At 45.1% G+C, this 22,957-nt stretch overlaps 1 protein-coding gene across 5 annotated transcripts in view; it reads left to right on the forward strand.

Annotated features, from left to right (window-relative positions):
• Nucleotides 1–22,284, forward strand: part of GALNT16 (polypeptide N-acetylgalactosaminyltransferase 16) — a 135,393-nt gene extending 113,109 nt beyond the window's left edge. For 2 of the 5 annotated variants that reach the window (XM_054027847.1, XM_054027851.1), the window contains exon 15: nt 2,487–8,599. In XM_054027847.1, the coding sequence (XP_053883822.1) occupies nt 2,487–2,624 (138 nt within the window). In that variant the 3' untranslated portion in view covers nt 2,625–8,599. Of the gene's footprint in view, nt 1–2,486; nt 8,600–21,082 lie in introns of those variants that run through there. The other 3 variants (XM_054027850.1, XM_054027849.1, XM_054027848.1) reach the window with 3 other exon arrangements.
• The last annotated feature ends 673 nt before the right edge of the window (nt 22,285–22,957 follow it).

The following is a 22,957-nucleotide window of genomic DNA, read 5'->3' on the forward strand; positions in this document are numbered from 1 at the left end:
CTCAAACCTTGTGTCCTAACTGGGCCATCTGCTTGACTGAGAAGAGGGAGACAGGAAAATCCCGACAGTCGGGAGTGCTCCGTCCAGTGTAGCTGCTGAAATCAGCCATCTCTGAGTAAATGAATGCCAGAGAACCCTGGTGGAGATCTCAAACCCATGTTATTACTATTATTTATTTATGGTAGCAACCACTACATGTTAGGCACTTTCCAGCCAGACAGGAAGACCCCTGTCCCGAAGAACTCACCATTTAAGCAAAGAGGCAAGTAATGAGAGATTGGGGCTAAGGGGAAACAATACTTACTTTGTCCTCTCACTGTAAGCATCACAAGCACAATGGCCACCAAGAGAATTCTTTGCGGGTGGAGCCTTGCGGATGAGCCCAGGGATGTTGCTCCATGCGTAGCGGGCAGCATGGCAGAAGGCATAGAGGCATTTATTGAGATGCTGACAATGGGGCAGTCAGCATAGGTGCGACTCCGTGGGTGATCTGGGGCTGGAGCACCCAGGGGGAAAACTTAGTGGGTGCTCTGCACCCATTGGCAACCAAGCTCCCCTCACCCCCCACCCCACCTCCTCCTCCCTCGAGCATGCTGCGTCCTCCTGCTCCTCCACTTACCTCCCAGCACTTCCTGCCTGGCTGCCGCCAAACAACTGTTAACATGCTCCAGGAGGGAGGGGGGAGGAACAGGAACATGGCGCGCTCAGGGGAGGAGGCGGGGCAAGGGTGGGGATTTGGGGAAGGAGTTGTAATAGGGGCAGGGAGGGGTGGAGTTGGAGCGGGAACTTTAGGGAAGGGGTTGGAATAGGGGCGGGGCCTCATGGAAGGGGTGGAGTGGTGGCGGGGGGGCAGGGGTGGGGGTCGAGCACCCATGGCAAAGAGGGGAAGTCGTCGCCTATGGCAGTCAGGGTGGAAATGTTGGCAGAGTGGAGGGGTGTTGGGCAGCTTGAAGGGAGATAGATCAGCTTGGATAAGTAGGGAGAGGCAGAGTTATAAAGAGCTTTCTAGGTGGTGATAAAAAGTTTGAATTTGATGTGCTAGCAGGTGAGGAGCCAGTGGGGGGCTTTAAAGCGGGCAGCGACATGATCAAATCAATGGGCAAGGAGATGACGACTTGCTGTGGCATTTTATATGGAGTGGAGAAAGGCAAATAAGCTTTGGGGAGGGCAGAGACAGAGATGTTGCTGTTACGAAGATGAGATATAATGAAGGCCTGGACCAGAGAATTAGCTGTGTGGATGGAAAGAAAATGAGGGGTCTTGGCAGTACCAAGGAGGAGGAAGCAACATGATTTGGGTGTAACCTGGATGCATGGGACAAGGGAAAGGGAGCAGCCAAAAATACCTCAGGTCATAGGCTGGAGTCGGAGGGTGGTGGTGTTGCAACAGTGACAGAGGGGGTGGAAGTGGATAGAGTTTGGGAGAGAAGATAAGGAATCTGGCTTCTCCCATATTAAATTCAAGCTGACAAAATAGTCCATAGGAGATGTGGGATGGAAGGGGCCTGCCTAGGACTGGAGAGCTAGATTTGTGAATTGTCTGCAGAAATTAGACAGAGGAAAGAAAGGCTCTTACTTTGAAGTGGCAGTTTGATTTTAAGGCAGCTCCATTGGCTTTTAAAGCCCTTAATGAAGCAGGGACTTGGCTACATCTGAGACTTCCTCCTTGAGCTGCTGCTTGATGGCAATGTGCATTGTTCGAACCCCACTCACCTTTCAGCTTTCTCCATCCCGCCTTGGCTCAGCTGGTGAAGGGCCGTTTGCAGAGGTGGTTCTGAGGGTGTTGAATTCCTGCCCTCGCCGCCTCTGCCTGGGCCTGTCCTTCCCCACGACACTAAACAGTGATAGAACAAACACTCCTCTGCAAAACAAAGTGTTCAAGTGTAGGGCCAGGTTGCAGCCAGCCCCCTTTTAATGCCACCTTGGCTTCTAATATCATAGTTGGTTTTATATGGTATGTTTTATGCCATTGTAATTATTATTCGTGCCAGATTCTGCTGTGTTACGCCAGTGTAATCTCAGAGCAGCCCAGGTTTACACTAAGCTAAGCGTGAGCAGGATTTGGCCTGCACCCTGAGGCAGGGGGATTCTCTGTGGGCCAGCAGGTGCCTAAAGATGCAGATAAGGAAGTTACGCACATAACCTGCTTAGATTTTCTTGAAAATCCCACTAGGTGCCTATGTGCATCGTTAGGCTCCTAAATACCTGTGAAAACCTGGCCCTATAAGTCCAGGGGAACTCCTATCAGCCAAACCCTGATTACGGAAAATACAGAGGATCCCAGATTTTGGAAATGTCACCCCAAACCAGAATTCCAATTTCCTGAATTTCCACTATGTCCCCCTGCGAATTGGGTTTCACCTGTTCCAAACCTTGCTTCCTGTTTCAAGCTGGGAGGGGCTGCCTCCATGGTGAAAATAGGGGGAGCCTTTCATCTCACTACATTGTTTCTTCTCTCTCCTCCCTTCTTCCCACCCCTTCTCCCAGAAATGGAAGATGAAAGGCAGTTTCATTCAGCATTTTGTCAGCGGCCTCTGCCTGGAAAACCAGTCCAGCAGGGTGGTGACCAACCCATGCCAATCGGATATACCCGGCCAACAGTGGGAGCTGCTACAAGCCACATGATGGTAGCCCGGAAACCTCTCTGTTTCTTTTTGCATGAGACTTTGGGAATGGAAGGGGTTAGGGTGGGGAGTAAAGGTTTATTATTTCTAACCCTAATGTTTCGATTGTGATCATCAGCAAGTCACCATTTCAGCTGAACATTCACTGCTTTTGAACTTTTAAGGAAGAAGTCAGGGGAGGGGAAATAAGAAGTGGCACGGAAATTGATCCATCCCTTTCTTCTCCGCTGTAACTGACATCCTCATACAACAGCAATCAGAGGTAGGAGAGGGCACAACCCAATAGCCCAATAGAGCTCAGAGCGACAAGTCCTGACTAACCGCTCTCTCCTTTCTTTGCATTGAAATTTATGATCTTCAGTCCTGTGAATTCCGTGTAACCAGTGCTCTTGACAACGCTTCTACAAACTCTTGGTGGCTCCTGGGCTGCACTGGCTTTCCTCTGTAACATCTTGTGTTATTTTTGTGTGTTGTCTCGAACTGCTGCAATGAGGTTGCTTTGTGGGAAATGTAACGTAACTAATGCATGGGTTGGGAGATGGGCGGTGGATCTTAGGGGCAGGGACTGTATTGGGACAGGGCCTAGCACACTGGGGCATCATTCGTAGCTGGTCTGCAGGCACCGCCATTGTACACATCATTTGTAAAATGGATGGGGAATGGACAGAAGAGGGGAAATGGACAGGGGAGCAATGGGGGAAGGTTTGTAGTTGTGCAGTGTTCCACTGGATCATGTCAAAGTCATTCCTTCCAGAGACTCTTTGTACAGCTTCCCATTTCCTATGGCAAATAGCCATGATGGTCAGGAAGGCTTCTGTGGTGAGATTTTAAAGAGGCCAATACCATTGCAGTAGGTGGTAATCCAAACCCAACTCTCATTAACAGGTCAGATTGGTGTGCTTCATATGACTGAGTCCTAGGATAGGATGCAAGCTTATTATGAAATGCCAGTATCTGTATAACAGCCCCTGCTCTTGTACCCTACACCCAGGGAACGGATGAAATAGCCAGGCTCTAGCCTGTGCATGTCCTTCCTCCCTCAGTGTTATTCTGCTATGAGTTGACCTGACGTTCAGAAAATGATTGGCTAAACTCTGGGATATAGGAGGTTGCTGGAGGTTACTCTGAGACTGATAGATCTGATGCTACAACTGCTAGGAAATGTCCGTTAAGCCCCACCCTAAAGGCATTCCATGGCACTGCACTGACAGTGTGTGTTGGTGTATTCTGTGAGGACAGGCCAAGCAATGTTGGGAGGGAGGGGTTGGAGGGAACCTGTATTGTTTCCTTCTGCCTTTCCTCGCTGGGATGCACTAACAAAGAGAGAACGCAACCCCCTGGGTAATTACCGTGTTCTAACTGTAGGTTATGCCGAAGGAGCGCAGTGAAATAGCAACCTGTGTGTGCGCATGTGCTGCCCATGTGAATGCAGCCTGGGGTAACAGCTCTCCCTTTACTAACCTTCACCCTCTCTCAAAGACAGGCAGCTAAAAGATTTGAGGATTTTGCTGCTCTTCTTTCGTTAGCTCTTCCCAGCTGAGAAGACCAACTTTTTCACCCACCCACCTTCCCTTTTCTGAACCCAATCCCCGTTCTATTAGTGCTCACACTAAGGCATTTCCTTGTGCTCTCTCTCACTTCTAAATGGGGATGCATACACTCCAAGTGTTTGGTGACTCACACCCCAACCCTTTCCATTTTCATCCATCATGCATAGGTGGAGAGAGAGCGCAAGAATTCACCCCTCTGCTATTGGCACAAAGGGGCTCTGCTCATCACAATCTGCCATGCCTAACCCCTTCACTGCCAAACAAAGTGTGCTCATAAAGGCCTCCAGTTCTTCTTTTACTTAACTGAATATGGTGCGGAAAGGCCTGGTACTGGGAATACTTGTGTATCCCAAGTTGTGAAGGAGTTAGCAGAGCTGAGCCTTTCCCTTCTTCATCCAGGAGACCAAATGTCTCCTAAAGATATAGCATCAGGATACAAATCCGTATATTGAGAACAATCTGTCTGTATTATATACCTGAGGTTATCAAAATAGGGGAAACATTAAAAATTTAGTAGATTTTTCTTACTTATGCTGTTTGCTTTCTACAAATAGAACAGCATGTTTCACTTTCTCTTCCTAGCTAGTCCCTTTTTGTTTTCTGGGAACCCCCCAGTTGTGCATCATGTTTGAGTTCCCAGAGTTGCAGGAGGTGGGTTACATCTGGGAAAAAAAAAATTGTTTTATTTGACAAACCTATTAAACCCTTTGTATTGCTGTTGGATTTTGTAATCCTCACAACCACCCCTAGAACCGGGAAAATATAGCAAAACAATGAGTGTGTTTCTTTAAATTCTAAACAGCTGTTTGCTTTGACCATATCTGTGTCTTCTTATTAATTCTCTATTCACAAATGATTTATTTGCACACTGTTTGGACAATGGTAGCTCTTTGTACCTGTATCTGCATGTGAATAAGAGTGCTCATGTGAAAACAAGAGGATTCATCATTTACTGTTATTCTTCGGTTTAAAAAAATAAGTTTGTCATCCAGACAGGTGGCAGAATCCATACCTGAGCAGTAGAGTCTGAACTTTTGGGTTCTTTTCTGGCTCTGCCAAAGTGTGTGACTTTGAGCAAGTCACTTAATATCTCTACACTTCAGTTTCCCTATTTTAAAAATGGGGAAGAAATACAGAACCTATTTCATATGGGTGCCATGTGAATGAATTCATTAGTGTTCATAAAGTGCTTTAAGATTCTCAGATGACAGGTGCTCAAGAGGTGCAAAGTATTTATCCTTCATTAGCTTTTGTTTTGTTTTTCCAGCATATTGAAAACTGGAAGTCCTTGCTGGTTCAGGATAACATTCTTTGGCTGATATTTTATTTCAGTGTAGCTAGCCATCTTGGTAATGTCCTTAGATGAATCTGGTGAGTGACATGCGTGGCGAATGAAAACTCAGGCGGCCATTCCCTACTCCCAGACGGGGCAAGTTCCATTTGGTGCTGCACTACCTGTATGGGAGGAGGGAGTGCTGGGCGGAGTCCAGGTGTAGTGCTACCTTCTCCTCCTGTGTCCTGCAGAGATGCTTCAGTGCCATGCAAGTGCACATCAGAAGGATGAAGAAGAGCAAGGTCTTAGGGACAGAGAAAGAGAGAACGAATACAGGGAGAAAGAGGAAGAGGCAGGGCCATCCTTAGGATTTATGGGGCCCTATGCTCCACTGAAGGTGGTCCCCAGCTGGTGCTGCTGACCCCAGTGTGTTGAGGGGGCACAGCCACCACCCCTGCCCACAGACCCCCCAGAAACCTCCTCCCCCGCCCTCCCATTGCTGACACACACCGAGCTTCATATGCAGCAGACGCTGCGGCAGTGGCTCAAGGCAGGTTTCACGCGGTCATGTGGGGGTTGCATCTTGCCATAGCCCACGGCTCTCCTGCAGCCCCTCACCAATCCTGGCTCACCAGCTGCATTTTGACAGGAAATACCAAGCAGTAACAACAACAACAACACAAGTGTGTGTGTGTGTGCGCGCGTGACAGTGTGTGTGTGTATGAGAGAGAGCCAGTGCGTGTGAGAGAAACAGTGTGTGTGACTGTGTGTTGGGGGACTGTGTGACAGAATGTGTGTGTGGGCAGTGTGAGACTGTGTGTGTGAGAGAGAGAGAGAGTCTGTATTGGGGGACTGTGACTCGTGAGAGGCAGAGTGTATGTGGGTGTGAGAGCCAGTGTGTGTGTGTGTGTGTGTGTGTGTGTGTGTTAGGAAAGCTTTTCCTGTCCTGTCCCCAGCCCAGCCCCCACCAGAGACCAAGCGGCACAGGCAGGCAGGATCCAGGGAGGGACTCCGCTCTGGGCAGCGGTGGGCTGCGCCGCTCTGAGCTCCCTGGGGCTGGGGTGGCAGAGCCGGAGGCTGAGAAGCGAGTGAGGGAGGGGGCAGGGAGAAGCCCACCGGCTCAGCGTGGGGGAGGGGCTGGAGAAGAGAGGATTCCAGCCGCGGCCAGCAAGGGGAATGGTGCCCCAAGTTTTTGAGTGCCCCATGCAGCCGCATATGCCTAAGGATGGCCCTGGGAAGAGGCCGCATGGGGGGAGGAGGCAGAGAGAACAGAAGGAGAGGAAATGATAGCAAATGAGAGGGGAAAACAAAGAGAGAGAGAGAGAGAGAGAGAAAACATGGAACACACAGGCACTCTGAAAAAGAGATAAAGTCCTTCGCATCCCATCCCAGTCACAGGCAGGAGGCGCTACTTCCACAACAGCCAGTGGGGAGCAGGAGGAAGGGCAGAGAAATCTAACTTACCTGGCTGACAAAACTAAAATGAAGAAAGATTGAGAGGAAGAAGAGCAGGAAGTGGCTGGTAATTTCTGTGTGTGTTCAAATGCTTCCAGACTGTAGTTTTTTGTCAAAATATTTCCTAGGGGGACCCCCTGAGCTTCCCTATTTTCCCACCCTGCAGGTTAAGATTCCTTGCTAGCAGCTTATTCACACCCCTGAGTGACATAAGTTATGCCAACATAAGTGTTAGTCTGTCCATAGCCTTACGTGTGAGAAAGAGAGAGAAGTGCTGTCTTCCTTGCAGTTCCCTTTTAAGAATTTGTCTGGTAACTCCATTGGGGGCTAAAGCCAGCTCTAACTTCACCTCCTCAAACAAAACAATTGCATAGGGTTCCTCTTTGTGATGAGACCCTCTGAAGAAATGTTGCTACTGGCTCTGGGTACTCAGCCCTGTGCAGGGCCGGCTCCAGGCACCAGCTTAACAAGCAGGTGCTTGGGGTGGCCAAGGGAGAGGGGCGGCACCTGCCGCAATTCGGGGGCGGCAGGTCCCTCACTCCCGCTAGGAGCGAAGGACCTGCCGCTGAACTGCCGCCACCGATTGCAGCTTTCCCCCCACCCCCAATTGCCACCGCTGATCGCGGCTTTTCCCCCCACCCCCCAAATTGCCACCGCCGATCGCGGCTTTTCCCCCCACCCCCCAAATTGCCACCGCCGATCGCGGCTTTTTTTTTTTTTTTTTTGCTTGGGGCAACAGAAATACTGGAGCCAGCCCTGGCCCTGTGTATATGGAGCCTGCACATTCTGAATCATCCAAGGTTGCTGTTTGACTAAAGGTCAGTCCTGGTTCAAGAGCTCCATTTGCCAATAAATATTCCATGCAAAAATCAACCCCAGGTAATTTCCTCATTGCCTGCTCTGGGTGTCAGGCCACGGAGTACCTGCAGCACTGCATGCTAACAGAAGGCTGAATTCCAAAACACAACCCCCTCACACAACTTTAGTGATTTACTTTAGAAGTAATCAATAGTTTGCAGATCTCCTGTTTGATTTTCATGATCCTTGATAAGGAACCAGCAGAGTGCTACTTCTTTCCCTTTCAGACGAACCAGCCATCTTCCCAAAGCAGTTGAGGACTTCTCTAAATCTGTTATAAATGTATTCCCTGATAGATCTTACATGAGGGATATGATCAGCACCCTTTCCATAAGGGTGCTGCTTCTGCTAGTCCAATTCCATTAGTGCCACATCTTGAAGCCCTTTCTCAGTCAAAGCTCCCACTGATTTCAATGGGAGCTTTGGCTGGTAAAAACTGAGTAAAGACCTCACAGTTTGGCCCTCACTTTGTAAAAACAAACAATCAGAACAAGTAGTGACTGGTTGTTGTTTTGCCTGTTGACTTTGGACAGACATCTAGACTATGAGGAAGAGCTTTCAGATTAATAGAAGAGAATGTCCTTAAGAAAGCTCTTATTAAATCAGATCATCCAGTGTAATTTCATGTGTGGGGTGATTAGAGTTTATTTAACAGGAGCTGAAACCACAGCTGTACAGAAATCAATTTCAAAGGGTTTATTTTCTTTCACTTGGTTAAAAAGTTTTCTTTGCCAAATGTAGTTTTTGTGAAACACAGGTTTGTTTTTCCTTTTCTTAACCAAAGCATGTGCCAGAACTTGTCTATTTAAATGCCTGGAATAAAATCCACTTTGAAACAAGCATTCAGCCTCTTTATTTTCTTTGCTTTCTGTAAAGCAGGGGTTCCTTCTCTGCTCCCCTTGCTGTTTAGCTACATTCTGGCACTTTTAACTGCTCCTCCGCCGATGCATCCCAGAATCCTTTGCCCGGAGTCCCAGGGCACTTCAAAAGGAACACTGTGGGAGTTGACTTAGCGATTTATAGGGCGCTCCTGGCAACTAAAGAGAACTAGGAGTACTTGTGGCACCTTAGAGACTAACAAATTTATTTGAGCATAAGCTTTTGTGGGCTAAAACCCACTTCATCAGATGCATGCAGTGGAAAATACTTATTTTTCTCCTGCTGATAATAGCTCGCCTAATAGCTACCTTAATTAATTACTTGTTACAGTTGGTATGGCAACACCCATTTTTTCATATTCTCTGTGTAAATATATAGCTTCCTACTGTATTTTCCACTGCATGCATCTGATGAAGTGGGTTTTAGCCCACAAAAGCTTATGCTCAAATAAATTTGTTAGTCTCTAAGGTGCCACAAGTACTCCTAGTTCTTTTTGCTGATACAGACTAACACAGCTACCACTCTAAAGAAAACTAGTCACAAATAGCGTAGCAAGTCCCTTTTAACAGGCTAGGAAAGAGAGAGAGCATCCTTTCTTTCCTGTAGCACAGAAGTTGTGGAGAGCAGTTAACATTAAGATACTACATCAGCAAAAACCTTCCATGTACCGTATTTTTGCAGAGCCTCTCCTCCTTAGACTATCTCCCCTTGCCACCCAGATCCTTCCACCTAAGGCTATGAGCCTCCCCTTACCAGGCCATCCTTCTGCCCCTGGTTTGGGGGAGGGAAGACAACACTTACCCCTGTGGATCTGCTTAGAGACACACATTAGCTGCTCGGGCCTTTTCATGCAGTTTGATTCCCCAATTTCTTACAGAAGTAATTTTACAGGATTCCTCTTCCCAGAATGGCTCAGCCAGAGCTTCCATTTTGAAATTTTGGGTTTAGAATCAGGGCTTAATCAGAGCTGCCTGTTGCTACACCTGGGTGGTTCTGGCCCTATGTCAATGGTGGAAGTGACTGCCTGAAAGAGGGAACTGGTCTCATGCTTCCCTGGAACTCAGCACAGGTGAGAAGACCCAGCAGTCCCTTCTCAGGCTGGCAGGTATTACATCTTGTATTTGATATTACACAGGTGTGTTGAACAGGAAATGAAGGTGTTTTGAAATGCAATGGGAACTCCAGGTCTTGGCTGTCCTGCAGGATATTAGCCCAACTCCTCCACATGTGTCCTGAGCTCTGCAAGCTCCTTAGAACCCAGGAAGCTGAGCAAACATTCACTGAGCCTGAAGGGTTTTAACAGGCCCTATCCAAGGAAACAGGCATAGCTTTCCCAAGGGCCAAACTGGCTGTGTCTGAGCTGGGGAATGAGGGAGGATGGCTCCCTCCTCCTTGTAGAGAAGGGTTAGGCACATAGACCACTGTAGCACAGGCACTGCTGGCAATAGAGTATTGCTCCTGTACCAACTGCCCCACCCCAGGGTGGGAGGGCTCTGCTCCACTCCACTTTTGTAAGGCCCCTTAGGGATGTGATAGCTGTGACCCAACTTAGAACATGCTGGGGCTGGGCAGGCAGAGAATCAAAGGGCTGTACCTGGTTCCCTGGCAGCCTCCACCCTACGGCTGCACTGAGTGGAGTCTGGGCACAGAAGAGAATCAAGCTCATTGTCACTTTTCTGACAAATTAATCCATAGGCATCTGTATCTTACCAGCAAGTAAGCAGTGTGGCCACAACAGCTGAGAAACTAAGAATGAGACAACCTCCTTCCTACACTGGAAATCACTCTGGGAAACATTCAAAGTAGCACTTGGTAACTGGCAAATCTTTGGGTCAGAACTGTCCCTTCTTTGAATGGCATCTGTGATTTCTGCTTGGTACTGTATAATGCAAAAAAGCAGAATAAACCCAACTCTGTCAACATCCCTCTGTGCAGTCACCATGGGAGAAAAGACAACAAAATAATCCACTGGGGGGGATGTTTAATAACTATTTCAATGGATACCAGCTGCTATGGTTAACATTTCCATGGAAACCAGTGCAAAACACTTACTGCCATCTGACACTGAGCTAAGCCAGTATAAATACAGACTGTATCTACTTGCACATGAGCTGACCTGGGCATAAAGGGATCCTCTCATAAAATTAACAAAAATGAGTGACCAGGGCATAATTTTTCCTCCAACCTAAAAACACATACACACAAATCCCTCTCACCTTTTTGCTACCTCCAGTCCCTAGGGCTTTCTCTCCACTTGCTCTTCCCAAGGCCTCTTTTCCCTACCACCACTTGGAAGCTGGTTTCTCCAGCCACCAGGGTTCCCTCAGGTCCCCACACCCTTCTCATTAGGCTCCTGAGTCTTTTCCAACCTCAGTTTGGCAGCAGGATCTCAGTGAGGGCCCTCTTTCTAAGTGCCCGAGGCTTTCCTCCATCTCACTTCAACTGCTGGCTGGCCCATGACTCCTCTTGTTCTTAGTGCTGTCTTGTGCTCTCACAACCTTTGTTCCAACCTTCTGATATTCTTGCTCTTCAGATCAGCTGCTGGCACATTGATTCATTTGTCCTCCATGCTGTCTTAGGCTACGACAGGTGTCTCTCCAGCCTCATGAGTCTTTCCTGACTTCACACAGCTTTTCCCTAGTCCTGCTTCTCTCTTCTATCTGTCCCACTCATCTGTTCCTTCAATAGCTGGGTTACCAAAATTGGTCATCTTATAAACCAACCCTACTTGCAATGAATGACTTAAAATGTCAGCATAAATCTATCAGTGTAATATTGGGGAATCCTCTTAAGTTTCAAGAAAATAGGACAATTGCATAAGAAGTACAGAGGACCAGATAACTTGTATCACAGTGCTTGATCTTTTGCAAGATTATTGCTCAATACAAGATAAAGTGATTCCTATCTAGTCTTGACTCCAGGTGTACGGCAGGCGGTTAGACACCCTGCTGCATATACAAGCATTTACTGTAAGCCTCAATTATGTTTTCCCTATTTTTGAAGGTTTTTTTTTAAATTTTGCCCTAGCTAAAAGCATGTTGCAAGTGAGCAATCTAGTGTGGTGGGCTCCCACTTTGTGGCTAGTAAAGAAAACATGTACCAGAGTCCCAGGTGATATGGATGAAGGAGGATGCTGACCACAGAGAAACTGACTCTTGAGGGTAGACGCTTGTTGGCATCATTTGATTAAAGGGGAAACCCCTAAGAGGAAGTCATTGAATGGATCGATTTATGGATAATACAGAGATCTGCACATAGCCCTTTAAGAGAGCAATATGCACTCTGCACAGTATAGGGAGGGCCTTGATTTTTATTGTATTTCTGTTCCTGAGGTAACTTTAAAATGTGAATGGTTTTTCTGTGGCAGCCTCGGGGACTTGCAGCACCATAAATCACATGGCTAATGATTGTTCTGTTGTCTGCTGTCGCAGAAAAATTACATGGCCCACAGGCTTTAGCTTGTCTGTGTCTATAGTGCTGACCACAGTGCTTCCAGCACCTGCTATAAAGCCTGCTTCCTGTAGAAGGCAAATACAAGTAGTTGTCTCAAACAAGGCTGCAGGAGAAAGTGCTGACCTCTGGCATTAGAAAATGAGTGAAAGGCAAAGTGGGGGAGGTAATACCTTTTAGTGGACCAACTTCTGTTGGGGAAAGAGACAAGCAAGCTTACACAGAGCTCTACTTCAACAAAAAGGGACAGATTTTGTATTCTCTTCACGTGGGCATCTGGGACAAAGGCTATTTTTCTTCCTGCTTTGGGGAGAATGCAGGTCTGCCCCCAGTGGTCATTAGTCAGTCTCCGGTGAACTAAAACCACTGCACTAATAAATATACCTTGGGGAACAACCAAGCTTTTGCAGGGCAACAGACTGCTGGACTTGCTCAGCTTGACAGTTGGCTACTTGGCTTTGCCTCTCCATCTGACACTGAACAGTTTTAAGATGGTCTCCTGGAGCAGATCCCAGCATGCAGCCGCATCATAGCCCTCTGAGATGCAAGACATGCTGCTCCCAGTTGTTCATCAAGGTTATCTGCCTGGCATACCTAAGAATCTTTTTAAATTGGGTTTGGAACCATATTATTAAGCCAAAGTAGGTGTGTGTGTTAGAGCTGGGGTTAAATATTTTGGTTGAAAAATGCAGATTTGGATTGACTGAACCAGTTCTTGAATTTTTGTCAATTTTTAGTGAATTGTTTTGGTTGAAATGAAAAAGGTGGAAAATGTCAACGTGAATAGCTTTGGAAACGTTTTGATTTTTTCAGGCTAGATTCACAAGGGGATTAAGGTGCCCTTCACAAAACAGAGGAGACAGTGATGGTAGTGTGCCTCCCCCTTCCCCTGCCCCCTTAAGAGAATAGACCAGTGGTTAGACCTCTCACCTGGGGTGTGGAGATTCAGATTCCAATTCGGGAGCAGATACTGGAACCAGGTCTCCTCCCTGCCCACCCAAGTGCCTGAACCACCAGGTTACTCCGGAGAAGGGGGTCGCCATCATCTCCTCCCCTCTGGCTAGTCATTCTAGTTCTGCTTTCCCTGGGCTTTTGTCAAGAAGGTTTAAAATGCCAAAAATAAAACATTTCATTTTGCAGTAGAAAAAAAATATTTTGGGTTGACCTGAAACAAAAATTTTCTGACTGTTTTGATTAGCCAAAAATTTAAAAAAAGATCGTTTTTGGTTCCACCTGAACTCTAGGCTAACAGAAAAATCAGTTATTCACCCAGCTGTAGTGTGTATGTGTAGTGTGTATGTACACACACTCATCCATACAAACTCCCACCTACACAGCCTTGGAAAATTCTACTCACTTGCTTTTGATTATTATAGATTATCATGGAAAAGGGCAGGCATGTAAATCTTGATCCTGGGCTGGTAAATGTTCTTGGCAATTTTGTACAGCTATATAGGTGCACACAGAGTCCACACTGAAAGATAACTGTGCTACAGCAGAATCTGCCATAGAAATGAAACAGCACCTAGCATATGGCTGGCATTGTACAAATAGTAAATAGAGAAGCAGCTTATGCAACCCTCACAATGGTGTCTGAGTGCCTTAGAACCAGCAATTAACAGCAAAGGTACCAACCAGTAGAGACAGATTTACATTTATTATTTGTATTGCTGTAGTGACTGGGACCCCATTGTGCTAGGCGCTGTGCAGACAGAACAAAAAGACCTTTGTCTTCTATCTCATTGGAAAGGCTGCACCTTGACTGGCACGGCACCCCCTAACACCAGGCTGGGACACAAGAGCTTCCCCTACTGACTAGCCGGTACCACTTCTTGGAGCACCTGGGGTTTGCCTTGGAGGTCTCCCATCCGAGTACTGGCTTGTGCAATCTGAGAATATCAATCCAGAAATATTAATGGCTGAAAAGGATGTTAAAAAGTTGACAGCTGTAGCTGTGTACAAAACCATGCTGAAGTGTTTACCCTTTGCATAAAATTACAAAGCACGAGCATTCAAGTTGGTTCTTTCAGAGCCTCCTCAAATGACTTAAAGTGTTTAATGCAGGAATTATTACCTTGCTTAAACACACTATTGCATGGTTTTGGTTGTTTATTTTAAATGTAGCGGCTGTATGTTATAATGCCATTGACAAAGACAACCCAACTATGTCCTTCTAATTATCCCAAGTTAAAGTGTCATCTCTGTTTTCTGTTTAGGTAGATGAAAGCAATGTTCAGGGAGATCCATTTATTACCAGAGCATTTTTCAAGGCAAGCAGTTGCTGGAAGCTTTTTCCCTCCTAAGCAATCTAAATGCTAAATAGATCTTTAAAATAATTACTATACATAAGACAAGGAGTCATTTTCCCCTGCAAAACACCTGATGCTCATTAGCAACATTTAATGTGTCACACATCACCTCTGTGTAAACAAAACTTTCTTGGCTTGGGTTTGCCAGGCATCTGTGAAATTCTGAACCTTTCTTGAAATGCTAGGAAAGTCATTTGGGCACCAACCTTTACTCTTCAAAGAAAGGCTGTTTGAAAATGTTCATTTCCTCCAAATTGTCTTGTATTTTGTCTCCCAGCCCTGCTCTTATTCATCAAAGTTAATTATTTTTAGTGAAAGGTGCCAGATTGACTTGGGGTCCAATTCATCCTGGTGCCAGAGATGAACTCAGTGCAAGGGGGTGGATCTCCCCTTTCATAGGCCAGTATAGACACAGGTTTGGGCACTGGGGACTGCCCTAATATGCACTTAGCTGCCTGTGGCCACCATGGGCCATTGTGGCTGCCAGGAATAGCCAGAGTGCAGCAATACTTTGATCATGTCTCCTTTCCTCGGGAATGCCTCTAACACACTCCCTGTAGGTGGGACTGCTGTGGAGTTGAGGCAGAGCTGTTATTTGGCTCTATCCCAGCCAGGCAGCACCCTATATCAGGGAACATCCCCAGGAGATGGCTCTGCTGGCTGCGCCGTGAGATCATAGGGCAATCATAATTGAGGCCCCCTGTTGTAATAATGGAATCCATTAATAGGGAAAAGGGCTCTCTGAGGAATTCAGGAATCTCGTCCTGTAAAACAGACATGGCACAAGTAGCACCAATGCAAACTTCCTTGTGCTGCCTCGCAAGTTACCCCAGCCCTGATCCAATGGTGGGAGAGTAATTTGATGTCTGTGCTAAGATGACCAAGAATTATGTCAGTTAGCCCTGGTGGCACCTGTTCATCAGGAACAAGGACTAAAACTACCACCAAACAGGTATCAGCCTATACCAGATTTGAACTGGATACCTAAAGGTAAAAGAAACTATGTTCTGTTATCAACCCCTCCAGCTATGCAGTGCCATTTCCAAATAGGAGGCTAATTCATTTCCACTGTAGGCACTCTGCAAAACAAAACCTACTGTCAAAACCCACATCCACACCCCCTTTCTGTTTACATGTCAGCAACTCAAAATGCTTCTCTAAACAGGAAGAACTGGTGTGGTGTGAAGAACAGTCTGTGACTGACATTGCAACCCCTCATCAAAAATTTGAGCTACAGTTGCTCTAGATCTTCTCCTTTTGCAGTTTGTAACATTCATCAGGGCTCGTAACCAGTCCTCCTCAGGTGCACCCAGAATCCCTTAGACATGTTCTCTGAGTATTTCCAGGGACACCACAGAGAATAAATGTATTGGCTCAAGGAGCACTTCTCAGGAAGACCAGGTTGTAAGTGGCTGAGGCAGTTGCTCCAGCAGAAGACCAGAGACAAGGAATGGGGTTGAGATTGTGAACTTCCTACCACGGCTACTATTGATGACCTACATGGCTGGGGAGCATGATCCGAGGTTCAGAACCACAGCTGTAGATAAATTACAGTAAGGCCCCCTTAGGGACACACTATGTTGCAATAAATATATACCCACACTCTTTTCAATAATTGGACATAAAACTTAGAGGAAAACATCTACACTGACCTGTGCATTACCTGAATAACCCATATTGGGGTGAATTCACAACAGGTGCGAGATTTTGATGGCGCTTTGCCACCAATCATAACATGGAGGACCAATTTTTTTCAAAGGGATTACACAATTCTGCCTCCAGTTGTACGAATGCAGCTTTTCACACACAAAGTCTCGTACACACATTTTTAAAGCATAAGTACTTACACACTCAAGTGACAGAATTTACATGTGCAAAACCCATCTCTTGCAGGTGCCATCATGCTCAACGTGCACAGGCAGGTGTTCATGTACAAAATTGTCCACTATACAAGCAAAGGGCAGAGTTTCAAAATATGGGCTTCCAGAAGTTCCATCCTAATATGTATATCCTAAAGCCCCTGCATGCAGCACACTGAAGTTCAGTTGTGGTAGCCTGGAAGTACAAATCACCAAAGCTTCACTAAATTGAAGAGGCTTTTCATTCCTCTGTGTTTACCAGGGACAAAGAAAGGCTAAAACTGCCCTGGGTGGATCAGAAATAGTCTTGACTGCTCCTGCTAAAAAGTAATGCTTTGCACTTCTAGACCATCTTGTGTCTAATGCTCTCAAAGGGCATTACTAATCAAGTCTCCACTCCCCCCGTGACATAGGACATTATTTTTATCCCCTCCTATGGATAGGAAAACTGAAAAACAGAGTTTGTGACTTGCCTGAGGTCACATAGCATGTCTGTGGAAGAACTGGGAATAGAACCTAGATCATTTGGCTTCAAGTCATATCACTAGCCATGCTCCTTCCATATATCTTCATGTACCACTCTCCAAAGGTTTATTTAGTTGAGTAAAGTGTGCTTGATTACCGAGGGGCAAGGCATTGAAACAAAGTAGTTGTGGTTTTCATCCTAGTCTAGCTACTCCATGAGATGGCTGAAGCTTTTATCTGAATCAGCTGAGTTCATGGGACACTTCTGTTATCTTGCATTCCCATAACTGTGTTTGTAATGCTATCATCTGTAACCTTCAAACAAGTTCAGAATCTCCCCATATTACTGTCTCAATAATAAAAACCCAGAGCTCCAGCGCTTGCTCACATGGGGGTGGGGAGGAACTGCTGGAGAAAGATGTAGGAAGGTAGAGTGGGTACTGACAAAAACAACGCAAAAGATGTATGTATGTGTGTGTGTGTGTGGTGGCGGGGTGTATATTCAGGGCTTCTTTCATAGGACAGGGCCCATGTCAGCTGATCATGTCTTAATCTACCCCTACTTCTAGCAGTATAAAGAAAGGGAAACGGCAGTAGAGGTGCAATGTGTTTCCTAGCAATGAGCAAATGATCAAACAGACTCAGAAAGCTGGAAATCTTTAAAAGGTTTTAAGATGCAGATCAATTTTCTCTGTGCTTTCACTTCTAAGTGGGCAAGATGCATCTCTCTGAGTCTCACCATTCATTACATGGACCCAGATGATGTTTCCATAATAGAGTTTAAATTCCCTAGACATAGGAGTCAAAATATTAGCAACAAGCAACTGCCAAAGCCCAGCCAATTCCAGCTGGAGAGAACTTGAGAGAGTGCAAGTATTAAACTTCAAAGAGCCATGAATTCCTTTTAATTAATTGCCTTTCGTTTGCTGGACAGAAAACTGAGCTGCCACATTAATAGCGCAGACACTTTAAAAACCACTTAATGCCACTTATCTGTGGTACCACTTACAGTACTATTGAAGACTTGAGGGAGGGAGGGATTATTTTTTGTCTTTCTCTGGCTTATTAGCAAATGCTACTTGATCTCTAACTGCACCCACTCAATTAGTGATCACATCGGCCCCAATGCTCCCTTTTACCACCTGATGCAGAAAGAAATCAAACCAGTGAAAAAACTATGAGGAAAATGAGCAGAGAAGAGGCAGCTACATCGTGTGCAATAATTCTGCTTTACTCCCACCAAACCTATCTATGGACTTTATTGCCTCTGTGAAACATCTGTGGAAGCCATCAGTCTAGTGAAAAATGGAGGAACGGCCAAGGAGTGTCAGGCAGGAAAAGTCACTTGAAGGGCTATGTCCCTACCTAAGTGGCTCATGTGAAGTAACAAGGATTAGTTAATGCAGGGGTGGCCAACCTGAGCCTGAGAAGGAGCCAGAATTTACCCATGTACATTGCCAAAGAGCTACAGTAATACATCAGCAGCCCCCCATCAGCTCCCCCGCTCCCAGCGCCTCCCACCCACTAGCAGCCCCGCCAATCAGCACCTCCCCCTCCCTCCCCGCACCTCCTGATCAGCTGTTTTGGGGCCTGCAGGAGGCTGGGAGAGGGGAGGAGCGAGGTCATGGCAGGCTCAGGGGAGGGTGCGGGAAGGGGTGGAGTGGGGGCAGGGCCTGTGGCAAAGCCAGGGGTTGAGCAGTGAGCACCCTCCTGGCACGTTGGAAAGTTGGCGCCTGTCGCTCCATCCCCAGAGTCGGTGCCTATACAAGGAGCCGCATATTAACTTCTGAAGAGCCGCATGTGGCTCCGGAGCCACAGGTTGGCCACCCCTGAGTTAATGCTACTCAGGCCTGGTGGTCGCCTGCTAATCAACAGCAGCGATGCCATTCTGTGTGTGATAGGAATTGAACCGAACCCAAAGAACAGTCCTGGGTGCTTAGAGTTTGGGGCAAGGTTTCTTGGCCATTCCTATTTCTTCCCTGCTTGCACTGCAGAGCTCAGTGCGTGCACGCACACACATACACATACACACACATACACATACACACACACACAAAAATGCTGTGTTTGTTCTCCAGGTGTTTTTGCTTTGGATAGAAACATAAGGACCACGGTATAGAATAGCAGGTTTACTTTAGATTATGCGGATAGTGCAGGAGGTGGCATGATGGGACTGACTAGCATATGTACTAACTTCATATTGCTAGGTAAACCCCTGCCGATGCTCTAGCAATGAGCTGGGATATGAAGTATAGCTTGTTGTATTTGTATGTGTCAGACTCAAACTGAGCAAGATTTAAAAAGAAGAAAGAGCGCCTATAAACTGGAGTAGTGCCCAAAACTCAGCCAGCTACCCTGGTCACACAAGCATAATTCAGATTACAGTAATGAGAGCACTAATTGCTGATGCCCCATGTTTCCTTGTGACATCTCCAGATGGGCATTTAATTAACTTCAGTGATTTTCAGATATAGTGCAGGTGAAATGATTAACGGGTCATGATAAAAGCTGTCACTCATAATATGCAAAACCAAACATTTCTGCTCAGGACAAGTGATAAATCCACTTTTTTGGTGTTCGATCAAACAGTAGGTATTACTATTCATCCAATGCTAAATAAAATTACAGCAGACAAGATATTGTGTGAAAAAACTTTATAGGACTGGTAGCAATACTTTAAAATCAATTTCTATTTCAAGTGATCATTCTTAGACTAGCTGTAGGAAGTAAAACTATGTATTTTAGAAAGATGCACTGAGGTCAAAATTTTCATATCTTGCTTAAAGTTAGGCATCTGAATAAGTGGATTTTCTGAGAGGATAAGCACCCACAGTTCCCACTGTTACTAGTCTCAGCAGAAGTGAACGTACTCTTACATTAGTTAGTGACACTGCAGGGAAAAGATCCTGCAAAAACAGCAAGATTGAGAAACCAGATATCTTTATGCTTCCACCATTCTACTGGGTCAGCAGACCCTGCAATCGTGGGCTCCAACAGATACAACGATGGCTCCGTAATGGTTGAGGAAACTAGAGCCTGAAATTACATTACATTTGTATCCCAGCAACCACTGCCTTTCATTGTCTATCAGAGTTTTCTTGATGGGCTATTGGATTGCATTTATTTGTCCAGCAAGGCTCTGAGTGTGATTGTACTGCAGAGATTTGTGCTGGACCTGAAAAGTTATAATTTAATGTGGATTATAAGCAAGGCCCTTCATTTTCATTTTGTTTAAAATGTCTAGGGAATTTCAGTGAAAAATTAAATGGATGAAAATTGGTGCAAAAAATTAACCAGCATTTTTGGGTAAATATTGAGGGGGGAGGACAAAAAAAAGTAACACATAGAGAAAAAATAAAAGTTTAGTACTGTGGTTTATTTATTTAACTGTATTTAGCTGCCTAATACACAGCACCACTAGATGGTACCCAAACATATTGGAGCCCTGTGATACTGTAACAAATAATTTAATGTGGTTTGCTGTTGGAACTTAAATTGAACATACAAACACTGCATGCCCCCTATGAGTTCATGAAACATTATCTCTAAGCCCCCTTACAAATAAAACTTTTCTTTTTTAATATACCAACAGTAAACTGTTGACTTGATATAAGGTGCTTCAGTATAAATTCCACAAGTCCTAGGTAGCATAGGCTCCAAACTTTGGGTGAAAAGCAGTAACAGCTAATAGCTTGCACCATACCAGGGACATTTTTGGTAAAAATCAAAACAAAGGCCTTGATTATAAGTAACTGATATACTTTATTTCTAATTCAAAATGGCTGAAGACAGAAGTATTTTTTTTTTCTGGTTTCACAGTAATTTTGCTTGTCAGAAGATTCCATGTTCAGTGCCCATGTTGCTAGTAGCATCATAGAAATGGTCTCTCTGTAGCTCTAGTTAATGAGGTGATGCAAGTGCTGTTTATAAAATTAGGTTGTGCCTTTTTTGCTTCCTTGTGATGTGTAAAGAAGGTTGGAAAGCTATTTTTAATTTTTCTGCCTCCCCCTCTCCTCCCCAACCTTAGAACTGTCAGGAATGGTCCAGCGTGATGTTGCTGGAGGTTTTCTTGAGGTGCATGTATTACAAGCTCTCTCCTTGGAGGAGGAAATGTTGAATCTTTAACAAAGGCTTCCTTTCTCCAAATGTTAGGCATTGGAGTTAAAAGTAAAGCAGACTGGCAACAACTCCCTTCGCCTCAGTTGCTCTGCTTTCAGTCTCGTGAAACGTGTGATGGCAATTTCACAACCTCTTCACTTACTATAAAGTCTCCCACGATATTCCAAATTTAAATTTTTTTATTTCCAGTTTTCTTTATCCCTCACAAAAAGGGGACAAACCCAATTTTGTTTTCTTTGCAGGTCATCTTTACCTCGTCAAAAGACCTTGATATGCTGCCTACACTCTGCACTACTGCAATGTGAAGGGGGAAGCTAGGTGGCATTTAACTCTTTAGTATAAGACATTCAAAGCCCGTTTATTACTGAGAAATTTTAGCATATAGTAACTTGAGTTCTATGTTGAATGACCTGGTTTATGGGCAGGCTTAAGGCTTTCTGCAGGCAGCAAAATTTGGAACTATGGCAAAGATGTAGCTAAAGTGACTGACAATATTCTGTCCCCCTATTGATCAAAGTGATCAATGGATTGCTGATTAAGTAAAGCATCATTAATACAGCACTGAAAGGTGTGCGCAATCTACCACTTCTTGGGCATTCTGTAAAGCATCTGAAGCAGCCATACCAGTACACACTTACTCTTTAGAAGTAGGAATACCCAGTCTATTAAACTTGCAGTCAGTGAAGTAAATGGTCATGCTAAAGGAGAACTGAGTTTTACTGCTGAGTCTACATTTCACCCACGAAGAGCATAAGTATTGCATTTCATGTAATTACACAAACACAATTTCAAGGACCATAGTCTGCATAACATACAGGCTGGTGGGAAGTTGATAAAACTATTCTCAAATGTGTGAACCTTTGTAACAAACCCTTTGTCCTCCACTACAGATGATTAGGAGATGCAACATGGTAAATGGATCTCAGAGCCATCTTATCCCTGCCACAGATTTCCATCTGATTTTATTAACTAGCTCTTCAACCATGGATAAGGTGCTTTATGAAAGCACGTATCATTATCCCCATTTTACAGATGGGGAAACAGAGGCACAGAGGTGAAGTGACTTGTCCAAGGTCACCCAGCAGGCCAGTGACAGAGCTGGGAATAGAACCCAGGTCTCAAGTCCCACTCCTGTGCTTTAGCCACTAGTCAACACTACCCTTCCCTGGACAACTTCCCCACTCTGTGCCTCAGGTTTCCTCACCTATAAAAACAAATTAGCCCTTATCTTACAAGACTGAGGAAAGGCTTGTTTACTTAATATTCCCTTGTTTAAATCAATGAGAGCATTATGTTAGCATGTCATTCTTTGTGTTGCAGAACTTGTAGGCCCCTCCAGACTATCCATTCTCCACACTCCTTTAGGGCAGCACACCATTCTCAATTAAATGGATGTTTACTTTCCTGTCACTGTACTCAGCAATATACTGTAGAAAATGTGACAAACATTGATTTGTACTCAAATCAAATGATTTTAAAAAGTAGTTTTGTTAAATAAAGCAGAAAAATCAATTGCAAGATAGTTGAATTGAGTACAAATCAAATTTGTCCCATCTTCATAAAATTTCTGTGATATGCAACAGTGATCTTTAAGGTTATGGTTGCTACAGTCAAACATTAAAGATACTGAACACCTATTCAGAATTGCCCACTGAAAGCTAATTAATGACGCAAAATCCAGGACTACAGTACTTATTCCTTTTTGAAGTTTGAGACAGTAACAGAATCCTTGAGGCAGCAAACCTGAATGAGGACATAACATTAGAGGTAACAAGTTGTGCTTTTTCCAGATCTCAGACTAGCAATTCAGGCAAGGCAAAATTACTGGCTGTGCTTTGAAAAGCATTTGTGAATACAGAAGTTCCTCTACAACTTTAGTTAAGCATGCAGTACTGTACAATGACAAAATGAGTTTTTGGAATAATATAGCTGTAAAATGCAAACAAGACTAGAGAGCCGATGTGAGGAAGACACTGACAAGGAACAAATATGATTTCTGGAGATCAATCAAAAGGACATGCTAAATATAGACAAACATGCAAAAGCAATGTTTACTAATTATGGTGACCAATCCTCTCAGTGCACTTTCTTAGTCAGATGCTGCTGTAGCCTCTGCA

The sequence above is a fragment of the Malaclemys terrapin genome, chromosome 4, assembly GCF_027887155.1.
Source record: "Malaclemys terrapin pileata isolate rMalTer1 chromosome 4, rMalTer1.hap1, whole genome shotgun sequence".
Lineage (NCBI taxonomy): Eukaryota > Metazoa > Chordata > Testudines > Emydidae > Malaclemys > Malaclemys terrapin.